The sequence below is a fragment of the Gouania willdenowi genome, chromosome 16 (genome assembly GCF_900634775.1).
Source record: "Gouania willdenowi chromosome 16, fGouWil2.1, whole genome shotgun sequence".
NCBI lineage: Eukaryota > Metazoa > Chordata > Actinopteri > Blenniiformes > Gobiesocidae > Gouania > Gouania willdenowi.
Genome location: NC_041059.1, coordinates 18,452,775 through 18,468,997, shown reverse-complemented (window position 1 = coordinate 18,468,997; position 16,223 = coordinate 18,452,775). Strand labels below are relative to the sequence as shown.

General features: G+C 37.5%; 1 protein-coding gene across 4 annotated transcripts in view; it reads right to left on the bottom strand.

Annotated features, from left to right (window-relative positions):
- The window catches only part of ptprub (protein tyrosine phosphatase receptor type Ub), a 223,150-nt gene that overhangs the window by 37,387 nt on the left and 169,540 nt on the right, over positions 1-16,223 (bottom strand). For 2 of the 4 annotated variants that reach the window (XM_028470131.1, XM_028470132.1), the window contains exons 13-17: positions 15,492-15,528; positions 11,680-11,818; positions 10,741-10,761; positions 10,305-10,459; positions 8,341-8,528 (exon numbers count right to left, since the gene is read on the bottom strand). In XM_028470131.1, the coding sequence (XP_028325932.1) occupies positions 8,341-8,528; positions 10,305-10,459; positions 10,741-10,761; positions 11,680-11,818; positions 15,492-15,528 (540 nt within the window). The remainder of the gene's footprint in view (positions 1-8,340; positions 8,529-10,304; positions 10,460-10,740; positions 10,762-11,679; positions 11,819-15,491; positions 15,529-16,223) is intronic. The other 2 variants (XM_028470133.1, XM_028470134.1) reach the window with 1 other exon arrangement.

Sequence of the window (16,223 nt, the reverse complement as noted above, 5' to 3'; positions counted from 1 at the left end):
GTTATAATTTGAAAAAGAATAATAATTAAAACATTTTAAAAATACATTTTTCAAATAACAAAAGGGTTATCCGCCGGATGTCGAGGTGAGCAGACGGATGTGCAGAGGGCTACGAACAAACTCATTTTTTTAACCCTCAACTGTCAAATATTGACTTTTTATTGCACTTTTCACAGTGGTGTTAAGTTGCAAACTGAAGCTCTTTACATAATGAGCAAGCAAAAGCAACTACTACTTGTTGCACAAGCTCCAACTACTCGCTCCTCTGCTAGCATAGCGGAACTGGCCTCAAACACAATCCCAGATTGTGAGCCAAATGTTGGAGATGAGACACAACCAGATGCAGTGAATAACGCCAACCCAGTGAGCAAAAGTGATCTTGAGACACTCTTAAACAAAATATGCGACAGCTTCAAAGAGGAGATGACCATGCTAGTACAACAATCAACGGCATCACTCCAGCTGTCGCCCAGTGATCTTGGTGAACAAGTGATGAAACTGAGGTTAAGGTGGCCAAAACTTCAACCATCTTACCAATATGGATGCTTTGGTGAAATCACTCCAGTCCAAAACCGAGATGCTACAAGAACGGGTGGACGATCTTGAAAACCAGTCCAGACACTCGAACCTGAGGCTGGTTAACATTCCAGAAGGATAGGAAAAAGACCAGACCCAGAGGATTGATAATGCATCTGGTTGGTCCCGTTGTCCTCCCCAGTGAAGTTTCTCAGATACCAAGACAAGGAAAGAATCATAAAACGAGCCAGACAGCAATCTTTGGAGTACTGCGGCGCTGCGATCAGAGTTTACCCGGACATCAGTGCTGCCCTGGCCAGGAGGCGTGGTGCGTTCAAAGTGGTAAAGAACACTCTCTACCAAAATTAGATAAAGTTTACTGCACCTCGCACATCTCCAAATCTGGTACGGACATAAATACTACGACTCTAAGGAGGAACTTTGTGGACCAAAATCACACATCTTCAAGGGACAAAGACAAAACTTAAGGACACATCCCGGTTACAACACCTGCACGTGAAGAGGAAACTGCAAGCGGGGTGAACTTAAATATAATAATTGTGAACTAAACATTCAAGGCCAAGACACAAAAAATAAAAATAAAAACAAAAACAAAAAACATAAGCTATACCTTCTAACGGAGCCCCATGTGTAGCTTCATGGACAAAATGAAAGCAACAAATGATGTCCTGCTGCTTGGGATGTCCTACACATGGGATTACATCAATTATGTACTACTTTTATCTGTACTAATTCATTTGCTAAGATCATCTGCGATGCCTTAAACAAAATTATATCTGACATGTATTATATTTTATGATTAAACATGGGTGATATATCTAAAAAATAAGGGTAACAGTCTGAGGTTTGCATCATGAAATGTCAAAGGTCTCAATAGTCCAGTTAAAAGAGGTAGAATTTTTTCTCATTTAAAACATTTAAAACCAGATATAGGCTTCCTGCAGGATACCCACAAAGACCACCACAGGTTAAAAGCTTCATGGGTTGGCCAAACCTTCCATTCCAAATTCACAACTAAACCCAGGGGTACTGCTATCATAGTGCATTAAAAAAATACAGTTTATAGACGTTTTTTGGTTCTTTTCTCAGGCATTAAATTTTGCTTTACCTTTTTTTTGCGTCTATAGTAATAAGAAGACATGATGAAAATTTTTGAACAAATACTGTTTATTCCAACTAAGGTGGAATCTGATCCACATGGGCGTTTCTTAATAGTTACAGGTTCCTCCAAACAAGGATGATAATCTTTCTTCCAACAATATATATTTCCTTCTGCCTGACTGAATATTTACTGTCATTCTGTGTAGCAATTTAAATTGTACACTTAACAGTTTACCGGATAAATCTTCTTCAAAAAAAATCTTCCCCCCTGAAAATGTCAAAAGCAATTTCATTATTTATGGTTCAAATTGGGGGCTCAGATCCATGGCAGGTTTTTAACCCATACATAAAAACTATTTCTTATTACTCAAGCCCTCATAACACATTGTCTCTGCTGTGGGAAACGCTGTAATCTGTTATGCAAGGTGAGATTATATGCTATAGTGCAAGAAAAAATATACTGAAAAACAAAAGAAGGAGCAGGTACTAAAAAATATAGCTGAACTGGATGTTATACTGGTAAATTCTTCATCTCAGGAACTAAGTAAACAAAGACTTAATCTTCAGATGACATATAGTCTCCTAACCACCCAAGAAACTAAACCTCTAATGACACGACTCCGTGGAACTCAGTACGAGCATGGTGAGAATGTTGGTTGATATCTAGCACACCAGCTTAAATGTCAATCTGCCGATAGAGAGATAAATAAAAGTCAGATAAAAAAAAAAAGGAAAAACCTCCTCAAGCGAAATTACGACTGATTCCTCTTTGATCAATGAAACTTTTAAAATGTTCTATTCTAAGCTGTACACCTCTCAAACCCCCACAGACGAGACGGATATGTCGAATTTTGGAGACACTCTAGACCTTCCATTTTTACCTAGTGTAGAAACAAGTCAAATTGATAAGCCACTAACAATAAATGAAATTAAAAGCTCAATAATGTCAATGCAGAATGGCAAGACCCCTGGACCAGATAGGTACTCAACAGAATTAAAAAAATAAAAATTTTCAAGACCAACTTGCCCCCCTACTACTCAAGATGTTCAACAAATCTCTGGCTCAGGGGTCCTTGCCACAGACATTAACGGAAGCCACTATAACACTTTTATTAAAAATCTTGTAAAGAAGGCAACAAATGTAGTTCTTAAAGACCAATATCACTCTTAAATGCAGACTATAAGATTTTATCAAAATTACTTGCATGCCTAATATGATTTCATCAGCTCAAACAGGATTTATGAAAAACCTCACTCTTTATCCAACATTCGGTACCTTCTCAATATCCTCATCTACGTCACACCAAGTGCTTCAGTCATAACTAATGGGATAAGATCTCAATATTTCAAACTTATTACAGGGACACGTCATGGGTGCCCCACAAGCCCATTACTATTTGCAGTAGTCATTGAGGTTTCATCAATTACCCTGAAAACAGATACATATTTTAAGGGCATTGACAGATTCGGCATGGATAACAAACTCTCACTTTACACAGATGACTTATTGATAGTCATCTCTGACCCTGTGTCCTCCATTCCTAATTTAATCAAGCTGCTTCACAAATTTGGTTCTTTCTCTGGATATAAATTGAACTTTTGTAAAAATGAATGCTTCCCCATAAATTGACAGGCCGTAGAGATAGATCCCAAACAATTCCTATTCAAACTGTGTTCAGACAGATTCAAATATTTAGGGATTATCATATCAGATTTATATCAAAATAACTTTGTTCCATCATTAGATAAAATCAAAGCAGACATGGAAAGACAGAATCATTTACATATCACTTTGACTGGCAGAGTCAATTGTATCAAAATGAGTGTCCTACCTTGCTTTTTTATTACTTTTTCAATGCCTCCCAGTTTTTTGTAAAACTCATTTTTAAAACTGTAAATTCTATAATCTCTTTGTTTCCATGGAAAGGAAAAACCCCAAGGATACGGACAGAGTTTTTACAAAGACATTCCACTAAAGGTGGATTGGCACTCCCAAATTTGAAGTACTACTATTGGGCCGTCAATACATCAAAAATGCCAGTAAAATTAAAGCAGTTCACATCAAATATGGTTGTCATATCCACTTAAAGAATTTGGTCCCAGTTTAGACAAAAATACAACCTTCATGACGCATCCATCTATAGCTCTATCTGCAATAATTATACGTTTCAACCTCCAAATTTAGATGGTGGCTATAATATGTGGCAGAGATTGGGCCATGTCAAAAATAAAGACCTTTATGTCTACAACATCTTTGGCACTTTCAGTGAAATATGTGATAAAAATGAACTTCCTAAATCACACAAATTTCCAAGTTTGTCAAATGAAACTATGCATCCTTCCCAAAACTTTCGCCTTATACAGCAGATGATTCAATTTTAGAATTACTACCAATCCAGAGAGGTCTAATCTCCAAAATGTATTATCTTCTCTCAAATATAAATGATAACTCTCACCGGGAGTTTCCACTGGATACGTCTCCGCTGCGCCACGGCACCGATCCAGTTTTTCCCCGCTGTCCGCCGTCCGGTACTTCCCACCGGTTGCATTTTGAGTACGCCAAGGTGCTCTCCGGTTGGACGACTGTGACGTCACGAGACAGAGCCGTTCTCACGATATTTATATAATTGTGTGAGAACGCAGTTAAAGGTATGTGTTATAAACGCAACAATAAACAGATAAACAGGTCAGTGTTCTTAACGAAGGAGAACAAGAAGGTTGGACTCATTTTTTAGCAACAGCCAACAGAGAAGAGATAAACCTGCACCAGTAAAACTAAATTAAAGTTGTTGCTGCTGCTGAAGTGTTTTATTTTGAAAAGTAACCCGAAATTTTATTGCGGAATAAGTGCCTAATTTCCTGTTTAGCTTCATTTGCTCTGTGCTGATTGATGCGTCGTGCTCCGGTGTCAAAAACAGAAGTCCCGCGTATATATCTGGCAGAGGGAAATTGTTCACAGATTGTATTTTAATCATCATAAACTTTCTAAAATGTATGCAAATGTAATAGACCATTGTAACAGATGTAAACAGTCTCCTGCAAATAAGTTACATATGCTGTGGTCTTGTTCACAGCTGCAGAACTAGTGGGATGGTATTTTTGAACATTTGTCTGAGTCCTTAAACATCAAGCTTACACCGTGTGCTGAAATTGCAATCTTTGGTTTTGTGCCAAAGATCCAAAAAATAAAAAGAACTTGTGCCACTGGCACTGCATTTGCAACACTATTGGCACGTGGAAGAATAGCACTCGAATGGAAATCAGCAGAGGCTCCAAAAATATCAATATGGATTAAAGATCTTATGATATTTATTAAACTGGAAAAGATAAAGTATAATTTAAAATCACACTCCAGAAAAAATGAAGAATATCTGGAGTGAGTACAGCTACAAACAAACAAACAAACAAAAAATTACTTGTGTAGTTGCAAATGTATAATGACAATAACTGAAAGACACTAATGAATAAAAATGGGAAGAAAAAAATATAATCACTATTTTTTTTTTTATAATAAATTATTAGACATTTTAGGGGACCCCATTTAAATTCCAGGTGACCCCACATGGGGTCACAACCCCAAGGTTGAAAATGTATTACATTATTATGTTTTTCAAGTGTGCAAAAGTAGGGGGTGCATGGCTTCAGGTTAAATGTAGGAAATGGAACGGGACTGTGAAAAGTTTGGGAAACATTGGTCACTGATTGTTAAAAGATTAGAAGTAGAAGACATCAATAGATTAATCTACACTCCTTTTTTTCTTTGTTTTTTGTTTTTTTTGCTTTGCATTGAGCTTTCCCACAGAGCCCCTCCTCTGTTCTCCACTGGGCTTAACCTTATCAGATCTGCCATGATGACAAAGGTCTTGTCTCTGGCTAAATAATGGATGATTTATTTATACGCAGGTGATCGGGATGCCATTTTAATCTTATTAAAATGTGAAAAAGGCACAAAGATGTACGAAAACACACCCACATTACCAATTCAATTGTTGTGTTTTTAGTTCATAAATTAACCTCATATGTACACAACCTTTATAAATGGTTAGCATCTATTAAAGCTGGACCACTAGGACCTGTTTTAGGCTGTGGGTGTCACTAAACTAAACATAATTAACCAATTTCCTGGGACTAAAACTGAGCCTGTATTGTTGCCCTGATGTTTTGATACTAGTGTCTTGCACAATTTGCATCTCTTATTAGCGTGCCTTCCTCTATCAGGTACACGAGCTCACATTTTCTCCTATTAAAGCAGGGCCTGCAGTACAAACAACACCCTCAATTAAGGTCAGCCGCAGCTAAAGCTGTGGGAGGTAGAGTGGATACGTCTAAGTGAAATTAACCCCAGCCGCTGGAGAAAACAGGGTTCTAGCATATTAGTTGGCTCATCAATTTGTTTTTGTAACCACAGTACTGCACCCTTATTACTGCAATCTCATTCTTTGGTTATTGTGAATAAAGCATGTAAAAGGAGGCTGGGGTGAGCTTTAAGATTTTACTTTACACTGCATTGTATGTAATTAGTTCCACAAAGACCTTATTGTTTTGGCCTTTTAGTATGAATTAAAGCTGCATGATTTCAGCAAAACAAAATCCCAATTTGTTTTTACTTTGAAAACTTGATTTTTGATTCCCATTTAAAAAAAAATATACTGGATTTAATAATTGCAAGTATTTTCTTTTAATTAAAAAAGTTAAAACAAATTAACATATTGGGAATAAACTGCGAAGCTTTAACAAAGAATTTTTAAAAAGATAACCTTGCATGATAAAAAAAAAAAAAAAAACTCACAGAAAATTTACATTAAAAAAGAACAGGTTATAGTGGGGGGTCTGACATGTGTTTGAATCTTGTTTTGTAACAGTTTGTAAAAAGAGAGAGACTCGTGTCGTGATTACACATGATTAAATGGGAAAATTGATTTTCAGGTTTTAACTTTCCCAAAAATAAATAACCCGATTCCGATTTTATATCGATTAATCATACAACCTTAGTATGAATCAGTGACGGGCCGTCAGGGTAGGCAAGATAGGCAGTGCCAACCCAAGGGTGAATTGATATTTTCCCCAAGATGAAAACCATTTACATCCAAAGGCAGCGTAGAGAGCTGCCTTTGTACGTAACCGCGCTATGCTAAATGCTATACGTAGTTCACAGTGCATTAGTGAATTGATGCCATGTGACCGCTGCAGCTACATTCTCTAGCTAGTAGGTGGGATAACACTACAGGCAGGGTGACAGAGCCAGAGATAATAGAGAAACTTTTTTTTGAGGAAAAACGACCAACACCTGAGCTACCAGAGCTTCAGCAAAGGTAAGGTCAGAAAATGTTTCATACTTTCTACAGTGAATGGTACAAAAGGAAGGATTGGCTTTGTGGATGCTCCTCACTGAGGCTGTTCTGAGTTGTTGTTGTCTTTTTCTCCGTGTTTCTGTGTTTCCAACACAAACAACGGATGTGCTGTCGTGTCATGAGATACAGTATATCTTGTTGGGAGACTATGGAGGCTATATTAAATAATTGTTTATGTTTCTTTAATGGTGTTTATGATGTTGATTTTGTTAGATGGCTAAACACTTGTTCATGTGGATCTTGTTGGGTTTTTTCTTTCTTATTATGAATTTTATATTTTGATAAGCGCATTGAGATGACTTTGTTGGAAATTGCTTTATACAAATAAAATCGATTTGAATTGAATTAAAACTTGGTTATTGGTGGTCTCGATTTGCAACGTGCCCACCCAACCCTAGTGGTCACGGCACATTACTGGTATGAATCATGCAAGCTTTTTATAAATGTATGACTATGTAAACATTTAAAATATAATTATGTTGGCTGTATTTTACATAATTAAATACATACTAAAATGTTTTATCTGCAATTTTTACCCTTAATGTGCTAAAGTGTAAAGCCAAGTCTAAATTCTGTTTCATATTTTTTTAACGTATGTCACTAAAAAAGTAGAGCAACACATTTTTCCATTACATTTCTCTATTAAAAAATGCAGTTCTGACAATACTCCTGCTACCCACAATATGTTTTTGTTAATATCATAGTTTATAATATCATAGTGTTTGCCTCATAGATCAATAAACAGAACATTATTTACTTCAATCTGATTTTATGAGGAATACCGGTGTCACGTACTGAGATTACCTCCGTACTGAAGCTTTAACCCTAACCTAACCCAATCCAATAAACAAAGAAAACACACGTTCGCTCACTTTGAAAACCAAAATAAACAAAAATAAATTGTAATTTTTTTAGCAAAAATTAATTTTCGGTAGTGCGCATATATGCTCATATACAATCTCAGTACGATGCAAATTCAGTACATGACAGCAGGAAAAAACTAGAACAAATATGGTGTTAATCAAAGCACTGCCCTCCTTGTCTGGTAAAAACACAAGAAATCACTTCAAAAAAATAGTAAAAATACATTTAAGCATCTGTTTACGGGACTCCACTTCCCATAATGCAATGTGCAAAAATGTCAACACATCAAGTGTTTACGGTGGCGATGAAAACAAACATCCAAGTGACAATTTTGATGATTGAGTCCTTGTCTTTTAGGCATACTCTACTATTTGATCTCATAAATATTTTGGTGGATAGCAGCTTTAATAGTTACTTCTGCTGTAATGGCGGTTTCAGTTCTCCTGCAATGTCACACTTTAAAAATAGTGTAAAGACACCCTCTCACCTCATATTCCTGTTTAAAGCCATAGCCCTCGGCCGTTTTCATCTGGTTGATGTGCTGCAGGAGGTCGGCCACTCGAACGGCGGGGTGCAGCTGCCCAGTGTGGTAAGGGGAGCCTTTACGCCCACACTGGTGCCTTGGAGAACCTCCCAGCAGGCTACTGGCTTCATTCACTGAACTTCGAGCATCACCTGAGAAAACACAGTTTTAGCCTTAATGTGAGGCAGGAAAAATTGTACTCAATTACATTTACAAAAATATGAATGAATATGATGTATAATAATAATATAATATAAAATATATGAATGAAAACCAGTGTAACCTAAAGGTGCTTGGCCATGCTGTGATGCACTGCTGCATGGTGTATGGCAAATATAGGCAACTAGCGGCCCGGGGGCCTAATATGGCCCTCTGTCTAAAACAAATCCCCAAAAATTGTATTCCAAGAAGTTGTAAGGAATATAAAGCCCAACGTAATACACAAAATGACTCCCAAAACACACACATTGCACAATGCACACAACGAATTCCTAAAATCCACAAAATAACTCAAAGAACACAAAACAAAGACAGACATAACAACCACTTAAACAAATAAAATGACAACGCAAACACAAAAACAACCACACATTACAGAATAGCTCCATAGACACACAAACTGTCACAAATACACAAAATGACAGAAAAATAAAGAAACAACAAAAATACAGAAAATGACACTAAAAAGAAACAAATGAACAACATAAATGCAGAAAATGACTGAAAATAACACAAAATTACAACAACACCACCCCCCCAACCCCCCAGTATTGATGCTCGCATCAATAATTATTCTAATGCTGACTGATAATGTGGCCATCTGATCAGATACAATTTCCCATCCCTAGTGTACGGTGTAAGTATATCTTTTTTATATGGTTTGTCTTGTAACTTCTGCCAAGGACGTCTTATTTTCACTGGCCTTTATATGTATGATTGTTGGTAGGATTACATCAAAAGTACTAGACGAATTTTGACAAAATTTTAAACAAAACATAGACAGTACACCATGGAAGATTATAAAGGATCTTGGAGGGGATCTGGATCAAGATACTGATTCTGCATAAAGTTCCAAAAAAAAAAAAAAATCCCGCCTTTCATCATTGGCTAAAGTTCCAAAATTCATACCTTGATCTTTATCAAATTTGGTTGTTTTTTTCTTTTTCCTTGTCTGCATATGCTATCAAAGGTTAACACTAACTGTAATGCAATCTTTATGAAATTAGACACAGTTATGTCGGGTTGGTTCCTCAATTACTCCACCGAGTTTAATCCAGATCAGATCCAAATTGAGCATTTCATCATGATTTTTCCAAATAAATTGAGTTTCCCATACATTTAATCTTACTGTACTGTTATAAATAGAGATAGGCATTTCTTACAAGCCTTCAAAATGTGAATGATCATGGTACCATGATCAGGAACACTGATCTGGTATACTATTTGGTGCTGAGTGGACGATTGTACGCTCTGTGTGCTTTTAATAATATAATATAATGTTTACAGTCCTGTGCCAGAAGTGACAGATCCTTTGATAACATCTGTAACCAGGGTTTGTAACACTTCTGCCTTTCCTTTCTTTTGACAATGATTCTATTAGAAAGCTGATAACAATGAAAAGTAGACATTAAATGCCATTTGTTTAATTTCACATGGAATTAAGTTCACTCCCTGTGTGTTTGTCTCTCTCAGGCTTCTACCTTTGACTAGCAGAGAATGCACTGATGAGCATTATTCACATGGAATGATAGCGATCTTTTAAAGTGCCGGGCCTGTTTATAGAGGGAGTGAGTGACAGCCTCTGAGATTAGAAAGTGATGAAATATGCACGACAACATTTGGCGTGTGTGCCTGTGCAGAGCTCGTTGGTTTGCGTAGCGTGCCACCTTTGTGTGTGTGTCTTGTAAGGCAAAGTTCGATTGTCTTACTGCGGGTGCCGCATGTGTGCGCATCCATGAAAGAAAGAGCCATCCTTTCATCCTCCTGCAGGGTGCTCTGGTCTGTGAAACTGCGCTCCATGGAGCCCATGTGACTCTTCTCCTGCCGGTAGGTAATGGGCGTCTTATTCATGTTCACTGGCTTTCTGTTAATGGATAGGAGAGCAAAGAATGGGGTGATTGGGATGGAGGAGAAAACGTTATAGGAAAGAAAAGACAGAACAAGTGAGAAAGTCTTTTTTTTTTAGTTAGGAATACTTTTTTAAAAGCAGAATGAAAACTTAAGAGAAAAAGATGAGAAAAGCAGTACACAGACGGAGTGCTTTATTGTTTTCTCCTATAGGAGTCATGACTGACAGCCAAGGCTCAGGCATGTGTATGATAGATTATCAAATTGATGGAAAAACAAAGAGGTGGAGTCACTTACAGGTAATAAGAGTATTGGTCCCTTTTTGGCGGTGTGGAAAAAAGAAATGGGGGGGGGGAGAAGAGGAAGAGATGTAAGATGAAAGCAATGTCGGCTGATGTGAGAATGTGTTGAATAATGTGGGAAAATGAGAAGCGTTCGTACACCACTTCAGCTGTGCGGGCAGCCAAATGACACATGCAGGCAGGTGATGAGGGATCAAAACCATAGCAAGACAGAAAAAAGGTGTTTCTTTCAACAGAATGCGTCTCAGTGTAACACTTCAAGGTACCGACCACATGGGCTGCCTGTAAAAGCAGACGTAGGAATCCAAAAACTGAACAAATGACTCCTTTTTAAGGTATTTGGGCTAATTTATCACAACATTAGTGCCAGTTTAGGCAATTAATTTAACGATTGCTGTCATTTGGCATTTTCTGGCATTTAGACATAAACCAATTTAAGTAAGGCAAGTGGAGCCTTATATCAGCTCAAGTGGGACTGCAGCAGCACCTACAGAGCTAAAGGTGCAGATGGTTGAATGCAGAACCTTGGGATCATTGGCTATTAATATCAGCACGCACACCTTTTCCCTCCCACTTACCATCTCATTTGAGGGTCGGGCCTCTGCTTGGTGTGCATAATTAAATAGCTAATTGAATCGCATCTGCCTTTAATTAAATACTTCACACTTTAGCTTTGCAGAAAAGCCGTGTTTGGTCCCTGCAGTGCAGCACAAGGAAAGATAAGCGATGTAATGCTGGTGGTGGGTCAGCTTCTTCCCACTACAAACATAACCTTTTGAAAAGTTCAGTGAGTATTAAATTGATTAGCGGCGTGTTTACGAACACACACACACGCACAAACACACAGACACATAAAAAGGAAAAAAATAATATAGGAGGGGGGTGCTGTGGTTATGCAAAATAAGTCACGCTTCAAATAAAACAGTCTGTTTACCCTTTCTTAATAATGATGATGACAGCGCCCAGCAGGAGGATAAGAACCACCAATCCCCCAGCACACACACCCAGGATCAGTCCCATTTCGTCAGAGTGCTGCGACACCTCCAGAGCCTTGCGGTGATCTTTGCATGCAGCTTGGAGCAACAAACACAGAAGAATATTCTATCAAGAGAAAAGGACTGAAACAGAGCATCTACAACAAGAGGGATACACAGATGCTTCACAGCAGGATAAAACATACACGGGTTTGCAGAGGTGTAAAGAGTACTGACATGTCCTACTCAAGTAGAAGTACTGTTACTCGATTGAGTACAAGTACAAGTAAGTCATACGTAAAATACTCAAGTACAAGTAAAAAGTAGCTCAATTAAATAGTAATAAATCTTGCCACGGTTCCCTTACATACAGTAAACATCTCATGTATAAACTTAAAAAGGAAGAGACCAAATCTTGAGCAATAAATAAATAACACTAATAAATTCAATTTGAAACACAAATTCTCAGGCTCTATGTATAGCTACATTTATGAACTCAAAAACAGAGAAAATAACCTCCATTCAATGCTGTTTTTGCTCAGTGCAATACATTTAATCTTGGTCGACTGTGATGTGATGCATTTGAAAACGAAACATAATAATTTACTCAGTAATGGTTGGGTGTAGCAATGTAACAAATTACTTATTTTAACACTATTCATCTTTATGACTAGATAATTTGACCCAACTTGGGAAATTTTTAATATTTGACAAAAATTAAAGAACCAAAACTAGAAATAAGTTGTTCTAAAGAAAACTCAAAGTGATTTAATGTCCGTACACATTTCACAGTGCAAACCTACAGTAACGGAATGACTGATTTGTCCCTATTACTCCCATCAATAATGTTTACAACTTTTGCAGAAAAAAACTAAAACTGCTAAAAACGGAGACGAGTAGCATCCTTCCTTTGCTCCTGAAGTTGTACAAAGATCCAGTGCCAGGAAGAAATATACTGCGTTACTTTGTAATTATGTGTCTTTATGCTAATCTATGTACACAAAGGCTTTACTTTTCATTTTCAATCAAAAATTTATGAACCAAATCATTTTCCCCTACTTGAAGCGTCAACATAGTTAGTGCTGTAGTATAATCTCAAGGTGCCCTGGTGTCTGTGAGCTCACAGAAAGGCTGTTATCTCAATAGCAGGGTATTCATTTATCTGGCATAAAACTTCACATTTATGTAAATTGTGCTGAACAGTGAGCTTTTCTTTTGTCTTGTTCGTGGTACCCACTGATTTTTCCCACTATTTATGTTAGGCTGTCCTCGACAGCCCTGAAAGCAGCCTATTGGAACCGCACAAACGACCTGGAGAGCAGGAGAAAGTCAGAGCAAGCCTGGGGATATAGAGCTCAGTCTTTCAGCCCACTGGGGAAACTGGAGCAGCAACACTGAAAAACGAGCCATGTTGGAGTCCAACTATCTGCAGCCATGGGGCTTTATGCGCGTATGAGCCCTCAATACAATATGTGGGAAAAACTATCAATAATATTATTATTCTTAATCGTGTTGAGTTTAAGGCATTTCTGGATTAAAATTCTACTTCAGTGTTGATTTGTGAATTTCACTCACACTGTTGTAAATAATGTGATATTTTTTGCAAAGGCACTACACAGACAACACATTTTGCAGGTTATTTGCAGGTTAATTTGAGGGCTCAGTTGTTACGAGTGTGTTTATTCAGACAGGGAATCAAAGCTGATTTAGTTGTTTTTACTCACACGCACACGCACACACACACACACACACGTAATTATCCTGAAAAAACCACAGTCTATGAATCCTCACAACCTTAAACAGTAGTTTCCAGCTTGTTCACTCCATTTTATCCTCATTCAAACACATTCTAAAAGAAAAATACAGCAGTACTCCATGCCTGTGACACCTAAATGAAAGACTGAAAAAATGTCTATTTTAGTTTTTTGACATTTTCAACATAATTATAGGGCAGTACTGCCACATTTAGGATCAACGTTTTCTATTAAACCAAACATGAGCAAGAAATAGATTTTTTTACATGAATCCGTGCTTCTGCTAGGTGCATGATAGTGGAAATTGGCACTTAGAGGAAAAATGGAAGTCCATTGTTGTGTTGAGTCTGCAAGAGAATCTTTAATTAAACTGTCACCTGGAAGTTGAAATGTAATCTCCAGCTATGTGAATCCAGACATCCAAGACAGAACCATTTTCTTCCACTTTGCTTGGGATGAACCTGCTTGATAATGATTGACCGAGGACCCAATGATGTGGAATCTATCGTAATAGTAGAAGGATCATAACATTCCCTCGAGCGCCCCAACCCTCGTGAAAAGTCTTTGACCCGCTACACCTTGAAATTGAAAGCAACCCCATTTTTGGCAAACCTATTTAAATCATATGACTTCTTCGACAAGGTGACGATAGTTCACGGTAAAGCGACTGCTGCCTTTTAATTAGGTGCGTGCGGTTCTTCCAATTCCTTAATATTATCTTGGTTGCAAAATGAAATCCTGACATTTCTCACTCGTTTAGTTAAATCTCTTCAAGCTCTGCATTTCCCTTATTCTTGTCAAAAAGAGGCATACGTAGTGTTAAAACCATTGCTGTGAGAAAGCATAATTAATCAATGCTCAACCAAGCTGTGAGCGGCAGATGGAGTGAAAAGCGGAGTTGAAATTGCTGCCCTTGCCTTTTGGCTTTATGCTTGAGGAGAGCCACATTTCTTTTGTTATTCACTGACAAAAAGAAGCCTTTACCCCCCAAAAAGAAAGAAAAGCCACCCCGCCAAGTCAATTTACTTGCAGGGCTCCACTTACTGTTGCAGTGCTATGATAACTGTACATGCATGACTTTTATTCAGCATGATCTGACAGCGTACAATGGCAGAGAGGCTCTCCTGCCATGAAGACTTATTGTCAATGCCTGTGCCCTTTTCATATCTCTTCAAAAGCCAAAAGCTGAGGTGCAGAAGAGGACACAATAAGCAGGGGTGTTTCTTAATCTGATAGATCAAGGTAGATCCATCTGAAAGTTTTGATCTTAAAAACCCATGCGGACAGCGTTGAGGTCAAAGCCCTTCGATGAAGCTGTCTGTTGGGCTGCTCGTGAGAACAAAGAGACTGTCTTTGATACAGTGTTTCCCAGCGTGTGGCGACAAACAAACAGTATGAGAGCATGACCTCTACTCCATCCCGCTTGGTGCCCTTTTCATTTGAGCTCACTGCTAAACAACCTGGACCGTCAGGGAAAATTTGTCCAGAGTTTCACCTTTATACTCATAAGAAAGGTTAACAACAATGCAATAGGTGTATTAAATGAACCTTAACCTGAACATCATACGCAGAGTTTGTGGTCAAAAGTTTTCATTACATTTTTCCCAAATTCATTAAAAAAAACACTATTCTTGATATAATGTACATGTACTGATTTGAATTTATCCTATTACTGTTAGTTTCATGTCAAGAGATGTTAGTTTATCATGAATTTACAACATTAAACAACACAAATCTTTGTAGTCAGTATTATCAATTACTTATTACATATTATGTTACTAATCATTGTTGCACTATTGTATATGTTACACACATTGATGTTAGCGCAAATCTCGAGACGGTCTATATATAATTTTTTTTTATTTGCCTATGCTTAACCTCACAGTAATATACTGTATCTTTCTGTGTGTAACTTTGTGCTTCTGATGGTAAATCATACAAATCATAAGCAATGTGGGGAAATTCAAACTCCTCAAGCATTCATTGTTTGCGGCAGGATGAATAAAATGCTGAATTACCTTTGCGAGCGATTCTTATGCAGTTTATTCTGGATTCCTGAAAGAGGGAAAAACAGACATTAGAAGGAAAAGTGTCAATGTTTTGGTTTTTTTTTTTTTCATTAGAAGAGATGTGATAAGTTTCTTCAAAACAATGAACTAGGATATACACCAACAGCAGTTAAAATGGGATTCCAGCAGATAAAAAAAAACATGAATGAAGATTAAAAACATGACATTTACTTCCTAGCTAAGCAGTAAACACTTGAGGATTCTACCGGTGCCAGTGCCAGTCATGCTTGGGGGGGATAAGGTTCCTGGCAACTCAAAATACGAAACGCACATCTGAGCTTCCAACAAAGAGATCCACTCAACACAGTCAACATTATTCAGTGCGTCTCCGTGTGCTCAGAGTCGGATCTAAGGTTGTATGTTGGAAATAAATATGCAGTGCAATGCAAATCGACACACTTTACTCAGTCTTTAAAGTGCTCCTTTAGATGGATCAATCAAAGCAATTACAGAAGCTTGACAGCCGCTCTCCAGATAATTAACACAGACAGCCTGCAATATTGTGTGCACAAAATACCATTAGGAGTATTCCCTGCAATGCTACAGAGAAAAATGGTGCATTTTCCTAAGGACACATTATATATACTATAAAAAATAACTTTGATGATGATCAGATGTTTTCAGTTATTCATTTTTACTCTGCAAAAAAAAATACATATATATATATATATATATATAAAG